We start from the raw sequence: 15586 nt of genomic DNA, 5'->3' as shown, positions 1-15586 counted from the left end.
ATGCATAGCCTATTGAAAAACCACGCAAGTTAGGTGACTCTCACTGAGAAGCTTTCGATTTTGCAATTTTGGATTTATGTGCCAAAGAAAAACGTTTTCACGAGCGCAGCCTAAAATATCAATATGTATATTTGATAAAGCGGTACTGCCGTTAATAGTGCACCATCTCATAGACTCAACAATACTTTTGTTCCGCTGATAGCCCAAAAGGGATCAATGGGTTTTGTATTCCAATGATTATGTTTTCAGAACATTCATACCTAGCCTACTGGTCAATCAGCTCACAGTCGTCTCGACACTTTCCTGTGTGCAGTGCAGGTCAGTCATAGTTACTTATCCTTTTCATATTAAAAAAATATGCAACTAGTAGCCTATTGATACAGACTTTCCATTGGCTTTTGGTGCCGATCACTATAGCCTAATACTCCTCCAATCGATGGAAAGACTGCCGACAAACAGCGGTGAAAAAACTCCCAATAATTTGCCTATCTTAAACAAACGCAGCATGTGCTGTAAAATGAATGAACTTGCACAGCCTTTGCTAAAGCCAATTATGATGTTTGAGTAGCTAGGCCTATTTAGGGAAATATCATAGGCCTAGTTTGATTATATTGATAATTAGATTATATAGAGCAAATTCTAAGAAAATTAATTATTACAAGATTGAAGTACCATTTTCTTTATATGTGCACGTTTTTAATTGATTCATTAATGTATTAGTAGGTTTATGGATTACATGTTTCAAAGTTATTTGCCCATTACTGTTTTATTTGTTTTATACTGTCGAAAAGGAAGGCAACAAACGCAGCACATTTTTATCTATTTATTTTATACAATATTCTGCCCATATAAACAAATGTATTTTAGGCCATAAGTGCACCAATACATGAGAGCCTTCAGACAGGTTTAAAAAAGTTTCCCCACAGAAGAGATATGAGAGCCGTCACAAGTTTCCCCACGGAGCCACAAGCACACATGTATTGTTTCCTGGGCCAATCGCGCTCACAAGGGCACGCGCAAGGACAAAAGAGTTGCCGACAAAGGAGTTTGCTTCTGCTGTAGCCTTTACTGTAAAATATTACGCGTTGCGGAGGTGCTTCGGTAAGTTACAGAGGCATAAACATCATACCTACAGTTGAAGTCGGACGTTTACATACACCTTAGCCAAATACACTCAGTTTTTCAATGTGAAATGTCAGAATAATAGTGGAGAGAATGATTTATTTTAGCTTTTATTTCTTTCATCACATTCCCAGTGGGTCAGAAGTTCACATACACTCAATTAGTACCTGGTAGCATTGCCTTTAAATTGTTTAACTTGGGTCAAACGTTTTTGGTAGCCTTCCACAAGCTTCCCACAATAAGTTGGGTGAATTTTGGCCCATTCCTCCTGACAGAACTGGTGTTACTGAGTCAGGTTTGTAGGCCTCCTTGCTCGCACACACTTTTTCAGTTCTGCCCACAAATTCTGAATGGGATTGAGGTCAGGGCTTTGTGATGGCCACTCCAATACCTTGACTTTGTTGTCCTTAAGCCATTTTGCCACAACTTTGGAAGTATTCTTGTGGTCATTGTCCATTTGCGACCAAGCTTGAACTTCCTGTCATCCTGAGATGTTGATTCAACATATCCACATAATTTTCCCACCTCATGATGCCATCTATTTTGTGAAGTGCATCAGTCCCTCCTGCAGCAAAGTACCCCCACAACATGATATTGGCACCCCCGTTCTTCACGGTTGGGATGGTGTTCTTCGGCTTGCAATCCTCCCCCTTTTTCCTCCAAACATAACGATGGTCATTATGGCCAGACAGTTCTATTTTTGTTTCATCAGACCAGAGGACATTTCTCCAAAAAGTCCCCATGTGCAGTTGCAAACCGTAGTCTGGCTTTTTTATGGCGGTTTAGGAGCAGTGGCTTCTTCCTTTCTGAGCGGCCTTTCAGGTTATGTTGATATAGGACTCGTTTTACTGTGGATATACACTGCTCAAAAAAATAAAGGGAACACTTAAACAACACAATGTAACTCCAAGTCAATCACACTTCTGTGAAATCAAACTGTCCACTTAGGAAGCAACACTGATTGACAATAAATTTCACATGCTGTTGTGCAAATGGAATAGACAAAAGGTGGAAATTATAGGCAATTAGCAAGACACCCCCCAAAACAGGAGTGATTCTGCAGGTGGTGACCACAGACCACTTCTCAGTTCCTATGCTTCCTGGCTGATGTTTTGGTCACTTTTGAATGCTGGCGGTGCTCTCACTCTAGTGGTAGCATGAGACGGAGTCTACAAACACCACAAGTGGTTCAGGTAGTGCAGTTCATCCAGGATGGCCCATCAATGCGAACTGTGGCAAAAAGGTTTGCTGTGTCTGTCAGCGTAGTGTCCAGAGCATGCAGGCGCTACCAGGAGACAGGTCAGTACATCAGGAGACGTGGAGGAGGCCGTAGGAGGGCAACAACCCAGCAGCAGGACCGCTACCTCCGCCTTAGTGCAAGGAGGTGCACTGCCAGAGCCCTGCAAAATGACCTCCAGCAGGCCACAAATGTGCATGTGTCAGCATATGGTCTCACAAGGGCTCTGAGGATCTCATCTCGGTACCTAATGGCAGTCAGGCTACCTCTGGCGAGCACATGGAGGGCTGTGCGGCCCCACAAAGAAATGCCACCCCACACCATGACTGACCCATCGCCAAACCGGTCATGCTGGAGGATGTTGCAGGCTGCAGAACGTTCTTCACGGCGTCTCCAGACTCTGTCACGTCTGTCACATGTGCTCATGTGCTCAGTGTGAACCTGCTTTCATCTGTGAAGAGCACAGGGCGCCAGTGGCGAATTTGCCAATCTTGGTGTTCTCTGGCAAATGCCAAACGTCCTGCACGGTGTTGGGCTGTAAGCACAACCCCCACCTGTGGACGTCGGGCCCTCATACCACCCTCATGGAGTCTTTTTCTGACCGTTTGAGCAGACACATTTTGCAGGGCGCTGGCAGTGCACCTCCTTGCACAAAGGCGGAGGTAGCGGTCCTGCTGCTGGGTTGTTGCCCTCCTACGGCCTCCTCCACGTCTCCTGATGTACTGGCCAGTCTCCTGGTAGCGCCTGCATGCTCTGGACACTACGCTGACAGACACAGCAAACCTTTTTGCCACAGTTCGCATTGATGGGCCATCCTGGATGAACTGCACTACCTGAACCACTTGTGTGGGTTGTAGACTCCGTCTCATGCTACCACTAGAGTGAGAGCACCGCCAGCATTCAAAAGTGACCAAAACATCAGCCAGGAAGCATAGGAACTGAGAAGTGGTCTGTGGTCACCACCTGCAGAATCACTCCTGTTTTGGGGGGTGTCTTGCTAATTGCCTATAATTTCCACCTTTTGTCTATTCCATTTGCACAACAGCATGTGAAATTTATTGTCAATCAGTGTTGCTTCCTAAGTGGACAGTTTGATTTCACAGAAGTGTGATTGACTTGGAGTTACATTGTGTTGTTTAAGTGTTCCCTTTATTTTTTTGAGCAGTGTAGAGACTTTTGTACCGGTTTCCTCCAGCATCTTCACAAGGTCCTTTCCTGTTGTTCTGGGATTGATTCGCACTTTTCGCACCAAAGTACATTCATCTCTAGAACACCTTCCTACCTTCTTGAGTGGTATGGCGGCTGCGTGGTCCCATGGTGTTTATACTTGCGTACTATTGTTTGTACAGATGAACGTGGTACCTTCAGGCGTTTGGAAATTGCTCCCAAGGATGAACCAGACATTGTGGAGGTCTACAATTTATTTTCTGAGGTCTTGGCTGGTTTCTTTTGATTTCCCCATGATGTCAAGCAAAGAGGCACTGAGTTTGAAGGTAGGCCTTGAAATACATCCACAGGGTCACCTCCAATTGACTCAAATTATGTCAATTAGCCTATCAGAAGCTTCTAAAGCCATGACATAATTTTCTGGAATTTTCAAAGCTGTTTAAAGGCACAGTCAACTTAGTGTATGTAAACCTCTGACCTACTGGAATTGTGATACAGTGAATTATAAGTGAAATAATCTGTCTGTAAACAATTGTTGGAAAAATGACATGTGTCATGCACAAATTAGATGTCCTAACCAACTTGCCAAAACTATAGTTTGTTAACAAGAAATTTGTGGAGTCGCTGAAAAATGAGTTTTAAAGACTCCAACCTAAGCGTATGTAAACTTCCGACTTAAACTGTACATCATATTTGGGGGCATGATCTTTGTGCATCTGTAACTTTCTCGCTCATCATTACGCACTCATCATTCATGATGATCCGTAATCGTGGTAGCATCCACATTAATGTAGAAGAGTTCAGAAACAGATTCTATGTACCTCTCACGTTAAGGCAAATTACTCACCGATTGCTTTGGTGTAATGTCGGGCCCCTAGCAGCAGCTCAGGGGCCCTATACCAGAACGTCACCACGACGGGGTCAAGGTCCGCCAGGGGTTTGAGAGGAGAGTTGAAGAGTCTGGCGAAGCCCATGTCAGCTAAAAGGTGAATAAGATAGAGTGGGGGAAAGACAACATAGTATCAACGTGAATGAATGACGATGAAAAACAGGGCGAGCTCAACTCAAGGCTACTCTACTCTCCATGTCTTAAACCAGGAGAGCCCCATCAGGAGAGACTTGATAGTGACTAGCAGCACAAGTATTTCAAGCAGCCTTTGACCTGGTATTTCCATGAAGGGGGTAGTGTTTGGTTTCAGGGATGATCCCTGGCTCTGTTGAGCAAGTCATATCGTTGGCAATGTATAACTTGTCAAAGCCACCACTCTTGAATTCCACTGCTTTTTCTCTTTCACAAGAGCAGGCTAATCAAATCAAATGTATATATATTTGGATTGAAGTCCAATCAAAATATACTGTGTGGCTGGTGTTTATGTCAATAAGTCATCTTATGGGCCAGGTCTGCACAGAACCTGGAGTCTGTCATGGTCTGTAGTCTCATGGGAAGTTCTTGTTTCTGTAGTCTCATGGGAAGTTCTTGTTTCTGTAGTCTCATGGGAAGTTCTTGTTTCTGTAGTCTCATGGGAAGTTCTTGTTTCTGTAGTCTCATGGGAAGTTCTTGTTTCTGTAGTCTCATGGGAAGGTTCTTGTTTCTGTAGTCTCATGGGAAGGTTCTTGTTTCTGTAGTCTCATGGGAAGTTCTTGTTTCTGTAGTCTCATGGGAAGGTTCTTGTTTCTGTAGTCTCATGGGAAGGTTCTTGTTTCTGTAGTCTCATGGGAAGGTTCTTGTTTCTGTAGTCTCATGGGAAGTTCTTGTTTCTGTAGTCTCATGGGAAGTTCTTGTTTCTGTAGTCTCATGGGAAGTTCTTTTTTCTGTAGTCTCATGGGAAGTTCTTGTTTCTGTAGTCTTATGGGAAGGTTCTTGTTTCTGTAGTCTTATGGGAAGGTTCTTGTTTCTGTAGTCTCATGGGAAGGTTCTTGTTTCTGTAGTCTCATGGGAAGGTTCTTGTTTCTGTAGTCTCATGGGAAGTTCTTGTTTCTGTAGTCTCATGGGAAGTTCTTGTTTCTGTAGTCTTATGGGAAGTTCTTGTTTCTGTAGTCTTATGGAAAGGTAATTACCTAGTATGGGTAAGTCTTCTGTGTCTGTGCAGGACCCGAAGTGAAGTTTGGTGGTCTGGTCTTGGTGGATGTCACGCGGTCATCGACACACAGACATCCTTTAGCTGCAGTCACCAAGGGGGTCCTGTGACCCTAAAATAATAACTTAGCACTAACACTAGACTCTCAGGGTTAAGGTATAAATATAGTCCAGCCGGCACTGCAGACCTGTGACATCATCCCAGAATAGTGTCACGCTGGGGAGTAGGTTATGCAATAGTGTTATCAGTGTCATGTGGCCATTTTAAGCCCTTCTGCCTGCCCCCGTGTCCCTGTGTTCAGAGACCCACTCAGAGGCTGGCTGAAGGTGAAACGCTACAACCACTGTACTCTCAGTCAAGTCAACAAACTCATTGATCTATGGTCACATCATTCAGCTGTTTTGATCACATTTATTTTCCATTCAGATGTGAATACAAATAATATAAGTACACATACATTATCTCTGTCAATCTACTGACAACAAAAACATACTTACAAGTTTAAGCCTTTAAAATCACTGAATCAGCAGCCCGCTCCATCAATCATCTACAGAGTACTGACTTCAGTGTGTACATTTAGCCCATCTTACCGATTTTCACTCGTCCTCGTTCTAGGCCCTCCCCCATTACCAGAATGTTGGCGGGTTTCTAGAGAAGAGAGAGACAAACAGTCAACTATCTTCTGCGTGTGCTTCAGCCTTCAGGGAAGCCTCAGAGGCTCCAAGTCCAACTACGAAAACACAACATAGAAATAAGGTTACATTCACTTTACAGGTTGATCACATAATAGACGAAAATGCCATGCATTTCCAATGACTTTTAGAAGGGAGGTTTGGGCAATACCAGTGTAAGACACAAATAACAGAGGCAGAGCATGCCAAATGGAATGTAAGTTACGCTCTTGACCCTCCATACTGCCAAAGACCCAAAAAAAAGAGGTCAAAATATTATGGTGAAAGATTGCTCCATCAATGATTCTACTGATCCCTGTCCCTTTGGGACATTGCTTCCAACGACATAATAATGTTCTATGTCTGAGTCTGTGTTTTGGGGCTTTGGGGAGGCATGACATTATGGTGCCCTGTATAGCAATGTGCCTATGCCCTCCCAGGCCCACCCATGGCTGCGCTCCTGCCCAGTCATGTGACATCCATATACTAGGGCCTAACTCATTTAATTTCAAATTACTGAGTTCCTTATATGAACTGTAACTCAGTAAAATCATTGACATTTTTGTTCAATATACATTATCCATACAGCACATTCATGTCGTCTGAGTGTAAAAAGGTACTCGGTCAGTCCCTGAGTCTGTGTGTGTGAATCTTAAACTCATAGGATTCAGTCTGCTCAACAAACACAGGCTGTTGCTATAGGAACCCCACTAATAATGAGCTCTATTATTCAAATACACAACAAAACACCGCTATCTGCAAACACAATGACGACTCCCTCGAGGAGGGTCTCTTTTCACTCCCAAATGACTGGCACCGGCTCCTCTTTCAAATTATAAATAAGTGGGCTAATACAGTCCGACTAAAGAAATTCCATTTCACTGACCCTATGTTTAAAGAGATCATATGTCCATACAGGTGAGTAATAATTACCCCAAAAAGTTCACATAAAAACAGAGATTGGATGAATGGGCAATAAAAAGTAAACTGAGCACCGAATTGAGGTTGTAATATTGCTGTCTGATTGTTTTTCCACAAAAGTTTGGATTGTTTTGAACTCTAACATGTGCTTAGCTTCCCAGAAATGTAAGGAGGTTTCATGAGAGTGGGTCAAGACTGGAAAACAAATATCCCTAAGCCCTTCGTGGGACTGAAAATTCAATCCCTAAGGAGGGGCCCGTCTTTCACAAAAAAAAACCTGTATAGTCAAAAATAGCCCTGTATTAGACCAGCAAGTGCCAGAGGCACACTATCTTTACATGTACTGGGAACCATATAGCAGTGCCATTATTAATTCAGTGTCTTTGTCTTTGCTTTCGGCTGTAGTCGTTTTTTTCTTCTTCTTCCTACATGTCTTATGATTAAGTAATGACCTGTTTTTTTCTCGACACACAAGCATTAACCACTCTACTGTACTATCAGAACCCCATTACACACTGCGCCATGAGTTATAACAGTGCAGGCCTGCCACAGCCCACTCTACACAGGATATAGACCTAGGGAGGGCACACACACACACAGTACATATTCAGACAAAAGGGCAGTTCGTGTGGGGTTGCTGTTTTTCCTAGACATTTCCTAGTGGCGTATGTGACACGTGACTACGGGGAGCCAGGGATCACTCCAGCTATGAACAATATTCCATTACACCAGAGGGCACGTCTTTTGTTAATCATGAAAACGAGCCACCATAACCAGGTAGGTGTGAGAGAGAGAGAAGCCGAGCACATATATTTGCTGCAGCTGAAACCTGACTTTACTCTCAGTGTAACGTGGCTACAGCCTGTACATATTGACTGTCTAAGGCATTTTCAACCTCAAACATTTGTTTCTGTCAGAAATAGGAATTGCTGCAGTATTCTGGTTTGGAGTACAGCTACAGTCAGAATGGTGGGGGAGGGATCTAACTTCTCTGGCTAGTGTGGGTTACATCATTTAGGCAGGAGCAGGGGGCGGGGCTGCTTGGCTTACTGGAGAGGAGGGGTAGGGTAGGCTGGTTTCTCTGCAGCTGTGCAGTGCAGCACAAGGTTACGTGTTGCATAACGGGCAAAGTGAGTGGTGGAGGGAGCCATGCAGTTACTCGTATCTACCCCTGTGGCTGTAGATCTAGGAATGCTGCCTGCGCTACATTACTGTGGAGTAAAAATGGATAGAAAACCACCCCATATCCAGATGCGCTGGAATGTGGCATTTTTCAATGAGTAGCAAAATGCGAGGCAGAAAAAAACTTGACTCTTTCATATTTCAGAACAATTTCACAATGAAAAGGCTAACAAACTAATTGCGCAAAACAGATACTCACATACCCCAATTCCTAACACCACCAGCTTGAGAGTGGAATTTGCACAGGCCTTTATCCACAATAGCAGGAAGTGCTAGCTTTGAGAAAGCACATTAAACTGCATTACATCAACCTTATCTGGAATCAGATATAGAGAAAGTGACAACTGAGAAATTCATCCTGTGGCAAAGAAAATAGTTATTAAGAAGAGTTGATGCTCAGATTAGGGAGAGTATGTTCTCCAACGAGAACAATAACCATGTACAGTACACTCATAGAAAAACGGGTTCCAGAAGGGTTATTCGCCTGTACCCATAGGAGCACCCTTTTGGGTTCCAGGTAGAACCCTCTGTGTTTGACATGGAACCCAAAAATGATTCTTCAAAGGGTTCTCCTATGGAGACAGGCGAGGAACCCTTATAGGTTATAGAAAGCATCTTTTTTTTCTAGGAGTGTAGTACTGACGAAAGCCCTGGCCTCTGCTTAGATAAAGGCTTGCTTGTGCAACAGGCAGGCAGCTACGGCAGGACTTACCCTCAGCCTCTATTAGTGTTTGAGGTCAGACACATGAAATCAAACACACAAGTCCATTGTCCGTTCTTTTGTATCCTGGATGATTCATTAACCGCATATATTGACCAGGCATTAAATACCTGCTTATGCTATAGAATCTCTAAGCAAAAGTATAGCAATCCACTATGACCATGTCATAAACTGCTTAGCAATCCCCATCATCATCAACAACGTGGTCCACTATCCTCTGAATGTTATCAATCAGATTTCAACTCCAAAAGAACCCCACCATAACAGTAGGCCTACAGGCCATTAATAACAGTATGCCTACAATACAAAAACGCTCTGTAAACTGCATCTCTGCATTACTCGACTCAGGCTGATGTGGTAGGCCCAGTGACTGAGGCCCTGATTGATAGAGCCATGTGCATTTATATAACGTGAGTTAGCATTGGTCTTCATCACACAACGCTGCCATCTGGGAGACCTGAGAGAGATTGCATAAGAGGGGATGACTTGATGGAGACCTTATAAGGTTCCCGTAGCTGTGGGAATTGCAGATTCACTCTCTGATTTCCTCTGCCTCTCCAGTGACGGAATGAATCGGAAGTCACATCAATTGACTGACTCAATTAGTGTGCAGGGAGTGAACATCAAACAGCTGGCACCAATGAGTTATAATAGATTAGATTCTCTACTACCTGTTCATACATCCACATACATGATGAGTTTTTAATCAATATAATGACACAGCTGGTGCCTCTAATAGCAAGTCACACTGGCAGGCATGACACAAACTATTGGCTCTCCATAAGCAAGTTGGCGTGTGGTATGCTTCTGTTTTATGGTGTTATATGGTGGTATACAGTGTCATACAGTGTTACAATGTAATATAGCTTTGCCCTTTTCATAGAAAGTCCAAGTTGGACCATAATCTGTTGGGTTTAAGCCAATCAGAAGAGCAACACGTTTTTCTCAATCTACAAAAAAAAGAAGCCTCTTAATAAGGAACTGGAGAGATAAGTGTTGCAAGGAGGAGAGGTTTTAACAGCCAAATAAGAGAAACACTTTCAGAAAACACTTCCAGAAAACACTCAGCAGTGGTGCATGGGTAAAATCACTGAGGAAGCCAAGCCAGTGAAAAAAAGGCATTTACAACCTGTTGTGATAATTGTGCTGTTTCATATATAACCTGTTAGTTTATATCCCTTGCCACCATGATATATAGGCCCGAGGCCGAAACAATAAGAAGAAACAGTGGCAGGATAAATTCAACCACACCTTTGTTTTATCATAAAACCAGAGAGCAACACCTGCCCACAAACAAACAGTTACATGACTTAACACAGCATGGTCAAGCAAGTTAATGTTTGACATTTTCGGACTACTGAACAACTATTGATTTAGAACCAGAGAGTTAGCGCAAGTCACAAAAAAAACAGGAACTGCCCCACTACTCCAAGCACCATTTCAACTTCAATATTTCAATATCATCTAATCACCTCTGTTTAGTCTAATATAGTGACAACTAAAAGATACCAAAAACAATTTAGTCCAATCAAAGTAAGCAAAATATGGTATGGCTGTCCATGATACTTATTTGTGTGAGTGCAAGAAGAAAAAACATGTTGACTCACCCAGAAACGCCAATGCTATCCTCCTCTCTTTCATGACTCTGTCATAACCTGAAAGTGTGTAGTGTTTGTTGTCCTAGGCCACCTGGCTAAAATGCTTGCTCGCTAGCCTAACTTCCTTTCATGGGCAACGATGTGCCAGTCCAGTTAGTTAACATTAGCCTACTATATCTAGCTACGTATTAAACTTCCATCCTCTCAGGCCAGGGGCACAATGTATGAATTTATGGTTAAATCAGAATCGCCGTTATAATCATTGGCTATGACAGATAATTACGTTTTTTTTTTTGTTATGTCCAAATTCTTATCTCCATCCATGGCTAACTTAGGAAAGAGACAATTTTAGCAAGCTATCTAGCCACCCGGAAGACAATTCTGTAAATAACATTTAGCTTGTGATTGGTGTGAAGCCAAATCCAAACTGGCTTCCCATGTATGATTTTAGCATTTTTTTATCAAGGGAAGCAAAATGCTCGCTGGCTTCCCTCACATTCGATGCTATGGGTGGCAACAATGTCATACTCTTTTTGACCAGACAGCATCAGATAGATGGCCTACATATACTGAGATAGAGGGGTGCTGTTTCGCTTGCTTGCAAGCTTTCTCCGGTGAGATACATTCAGCCTCTGGCGAATTGAAGGAAAATTATGAGACAGAGAATGAAAGATGAAAAAAATTAAAATAATAATCATAGTCCAATGTTTGGAAAAGCCTGGCTTCCCTTAGAATCCATTAATACATGCCACTGAAAACACTGTGGGAAAACTGTGGGGAAGAAAATCTCACATGGGTGCTAGAGTACAGGTTGGGTGGTGGCGGTTGGTGAGGGTAGGTGGGTAGAATTGACAACATTAACCAGCCGAGATACTTCATTCCACAGCCAACGGCGTTAAAACACAAATAATAAAGTGTACAAGGATTTAACAGCACCTGTGCCAGAACATAACAGGATTCAGTTAGTTGGCGAGAGGGTTGCTTTTAGGATAGTTGTTGCAGTGGACACCACTCATTGCTGCTCTTAGATATGCAAGCAAACAAGTGACTTATTTGCATGCATCCTATTGGTTAAAAGCAGCCTGTATCACAGTTCAGATCAATGACCAATAGGAAAAGGACAGATCAGTGAAGACTGATCTCCCTCAATGTGAGCAAGACAAAGGAGCTGATCGTGAACTACAGGAAAAAGGTGAGCCGAACAGGCCCCCATTAACATCGACGGGGCTGTAGTGGAGCGGGTCGAGAGTTTCAACTTCCTTGGTGTCCACATCACAAACAAATGATCATGGTCCAAACATACCAAGACAGTCATGAACAGGGCACAAGAAAACCTTTTCCCCCTCAGATTTAGCATGGGTCCTCAGATCCTCAAAAGGTTCTATTGCTGCACCATCGAGAGCATCCTGACTGGCTGCATCACTGCCTGGTTTGGCAACTGCTCGGCATCTGACCGTAAGGCGCTACAGAGGTTAGAGTCAAATGGCCCAGTACATCACTGGGGCCAAGCTCCCTGCCATCCAGGACCTATACAATAGGCGGTGTCAGAGGAAAGCCCATAAAATTGTCAGAGACTCCAGTCACCCTAGTTATAGACTGTTTTCTCTGCTCCCGCACGGCAAGCAGTACCGGAGCACCAAGTCTAGGACCAAAAGGCTCCTCAACAGCTTCTACCCCCAAGCCATAAGACTGCTGAACAATTAATATAATCGCCACCGGACAATTTACATTGACCCCCTTTTGTGCATTACTGCTACTCTCTGTTTGTTATCTATGCATAGTCACTTCACCCCCACCTACATGTACAAATTACCTCAACTAACCTGTACCCCCGCACACTGACTCAGTACCGGTACCCCCTGTATATAGCCTCGTTATTGTTATTGTGTTACTTTTTATTATTACTTTTTATTTTAGTCTACTTGGTAAATATTTTCTTAACTCATCTTGATCTGCACTGTTGGTGAAGGGCTTGTAAGTAAGCATTTCATGGTAAAGTCTACACTTGTTGTATTCGGTGCATGTGGCAAATAAAGTTTGATTTGATCAGTGGATGAGGTGTCAGTGAGCAGGTGTAGCAACACTGTAAATGGACACTGATACTACACTCTACTCACCAGATCCCTGTGAAGCACCCAGTTGGCATGAAGGTAATGGATCCCGTCCAGAATCTGATATAGGAGAGACTTGACCATCCCTCTCGGCAGCTGCATGGGCTTCTTATTGGCCTTGGAGGCTCGGTGGAACTTGATGATGTGCTGAAAGGAGATCAGAGGGAGGGGTGTAGAGAAATGTATCTAGCAAAAGACTGAAAACACCTGGGTTTCACAATATACACTACCGTTCACTTAGAAATTTCCTTGATTTTGAATGAAAAGCACATTTTTTGTCCATTTTAAAATAACATCAAATTGATCAGAAATACAGTGAAGACATTATTAATGTTGTAAATGACTATTATAGCTGAAAACGGCTGATTTTTAATGGAATATATACATAAGCGTACAGAGGCCCATTATCAGTAACTATCACTCCTGTGTTCCAATGGCACGTTGTGTTAGCTAATCCAAGTTTATCATTTTAAAGGCTACTTGATCATTAAACCCTTTTGGAATTATGTTAGCACAGGTGAACACTGTTGTCCTGATTAAAGAAGCAATCAAACTGGCCTTCTTTAGACTAGTTGAGTATCTGGAGCATCAGCATTTGTGGGTTCGATTACAGGCTCAAAATTGCCAGAAACAAAGACCTTTCTTCTGAAACTCATCAGTCTATTCTTGTTCTGAGAAATGAAGGCTATTCCATGCGAGAAATTGCCAAGAAACTGAAGATCTCATACAACACTGTGTACTACTCTCTTCACAGAACAGCGCAAAACTGGATCTAACCAGAATAGAAAGAGTGGGAGGCCCCGGTATGCAACTGAGCAAGAGGACAAGTACATTAGTGTCTAGTTTGAGAAACAGACGCCTCACAAGTCCTCAACTGGCAGCTTCATTAAAAAGTACCCGCAAAACACCAGTCTCAACGTCAACAGTGAAGAGGCGATTCCGGGATGCTGGCCTTCTAGGCAGAGTTGCAAAGAAAAAGCCATATCTCAGACTGGCCAATAAAAAGAAAAGACTAAGATGGGCAAAAGAACACAGATACTGGACAGAGGACCTCTGCCCAGAAGGCAAGCATTCCAGAGTCGCCTCTCCGCTGTTGACGTTGAGACTGGGGTTTTGAGGGAACTATTTAATGAATCTGCCAGTTGAGAACTGGTTTGTCTCTTTATTGGTTAGGTGTGTGCGTATGTATGTGTCATACATACATAAAGGGTACAGACAGGAAAACATCAAGAACAAATATGCAACAGCCGACAGAACAGGTTGTTGAAACATCCAAACAAAGACTGGTTGTCTAACTGGCGGTCATGATGAATCACTTACCCAGAGATCATGCTCGGCATAGTCGAAAAGGAGCCAGACCTTTCTGTCACTGTGGGACAGGAACACTTTCTGCAGGGCAATCACGTTGGGGTGTTTCAGCTCTCGTAGCAGCTGGAACACACAGCAAGAGATGACATGCATCTCCAATCGTGAAAAACACCTCTTTCAATGCACATTTATTAACCCACTGTGCACACACTGGTTAATTCAAAGTTGTTTCCACATCATTTCAATGAAATGACATTGAACCAATGTGGAATAGATGTTGAATTGACGTCTATGACCAGTGGGAACACATTGTGAATTATTGCACTGACAAGAGTCATTCAGGTTTAAAACATGTACTTTGAAAAATTACACTAAAATCAGGTACATCAAGTATAACAGGAAACATCAAGTTTCCTGAGTTAGAATAGATTAGATTCTCTACTACCCGTTCATCCATCCACATACATGAGTTTGTTTTGTTATCAGGAACATATCTTTGCAACAGTCCACTACTCGCAATTATCCTGTGTTCACAATATAATGACACAGCTGGTGCCCCTAATAGCAAGTCACACTGGCTGGCATGACACAAACTATTGGCTTTCAATAAGCAAGTTGGTGTGTGTTATGCTTCTATTTTATGGTGTTATATGGTGGTATACAGTGTTATAACAATGTAATACTTATATATTTAAAAAATATATATTTTACCTTTATTATACTAGTCAAGTCAGTTAAGAACAAATTCTTATTTACAAAGACGGCCCAACAGTGGGTTAACTGCCTTGTTCAGGAGCAGAACGACAGATTTTTACCTTGTCAGCTCGGGGATTCGATCTAGCAACCTTTCGGTTACTGGCACAACGCTCTAACCACTAGGCTACCTGTCGCCCCAAATATATAGCCTAGCTCTTTTCATAGAATGTCAAAGCTGCCCCATAATCTGTTGGGTTTAAGCCAATCAGAAGACAAAAAAAAAATCACAATAAGCGCAACACCTGCCCACAAACAAATAGTTACTTGACATACAGCATGGTCAAGCAAGTTAATGTTTGACATTTTTGGACTACTAAACAACTATTGATTTAGAACCAGAGAGTTACCGCAAGTCACAAAAAACAGGAACTGCCCCACTACTCCAGCACCATCATCAAATTGTCACGCCCTGACCTTTGAGAGCCTTTTTTGGTTTGGTCAGGGTGTGATTTGGGTGAGCATTCTATGTTCTTTATTTCTAGGTTTTGTATTTATTTGTTTTTGGCCGAGTGTGGTTCCCAATCAGAGGCAGCTGTCTATCGTTGTCTCTGATTGGGGATCATACTTAGGCAGCCCTTTTCCCTCCTTCTGTGTGGGATCTTGTTCTTTGTTTGTGTGCAGGTAGTTTGCACAACGAAGCTGTTCGGTCGTTGTATTCTTTGTTTTGTCTTTTCTAAAGTTTCACTTTGTTAATAAATTATGTGGAACTCAAAG

The 15586-nt window shown here is 42.7% G+C and overlaps 1 protein-coding gene across 3 annotated transcripts in view; it reads right to left on the bottom strand.

Moving 5' to 3' along the window:
- Positions 1–15586, bottom strand: part of LOC129825015 (cyclin-dependent kinase 19) — a 60248-nt gene that overhangs the window by 18401 nt on the left and 26261 nt on the right. For all 3 annotated transcript variants that reach the window (XM_055884652.1, XM_055884653.1, XM_055884651.1), the window contains exons 3-6: positions 14129–14239; positions 12815–12955; positions 6195–6252; positions 4374–4505 (exon numbers count right to left, since the gene is read on the bottom strand). In XM_055884652.1, the coding sequence (XP_055740627.1) occupies positions 4374–4505; positions 6195–6252; positions 12815–12955; positions 14129–14239 (442 nt within the window). The remainder of the gene's footprint in view (positions 1–4373; positions 4506–6194; positions 6253–12814; positions 12956–14128; positions 14240–15586) is intronic.

This window comes from Salvelinus fontinalis, chromosome 27, assembly GCF_029448725.1.
Source record: "Salvelinus fontinalis isolate EN_2023a chromosome 27, ASM2944872v1, whole genome shotgun sequence".
Classification (NCBI taxonomy): domain Eukaryota; kingdom Metazoa; phylum Chordata; class Actinopteri; order Salmoniformes; family Salmonidae; genus Salvelinus; species Salvelinus fontinalis.
Note: the sequence above shows the minus strand (reverse complement) of the source record. Positions and strands in the feature narration are given on the sequence as shown.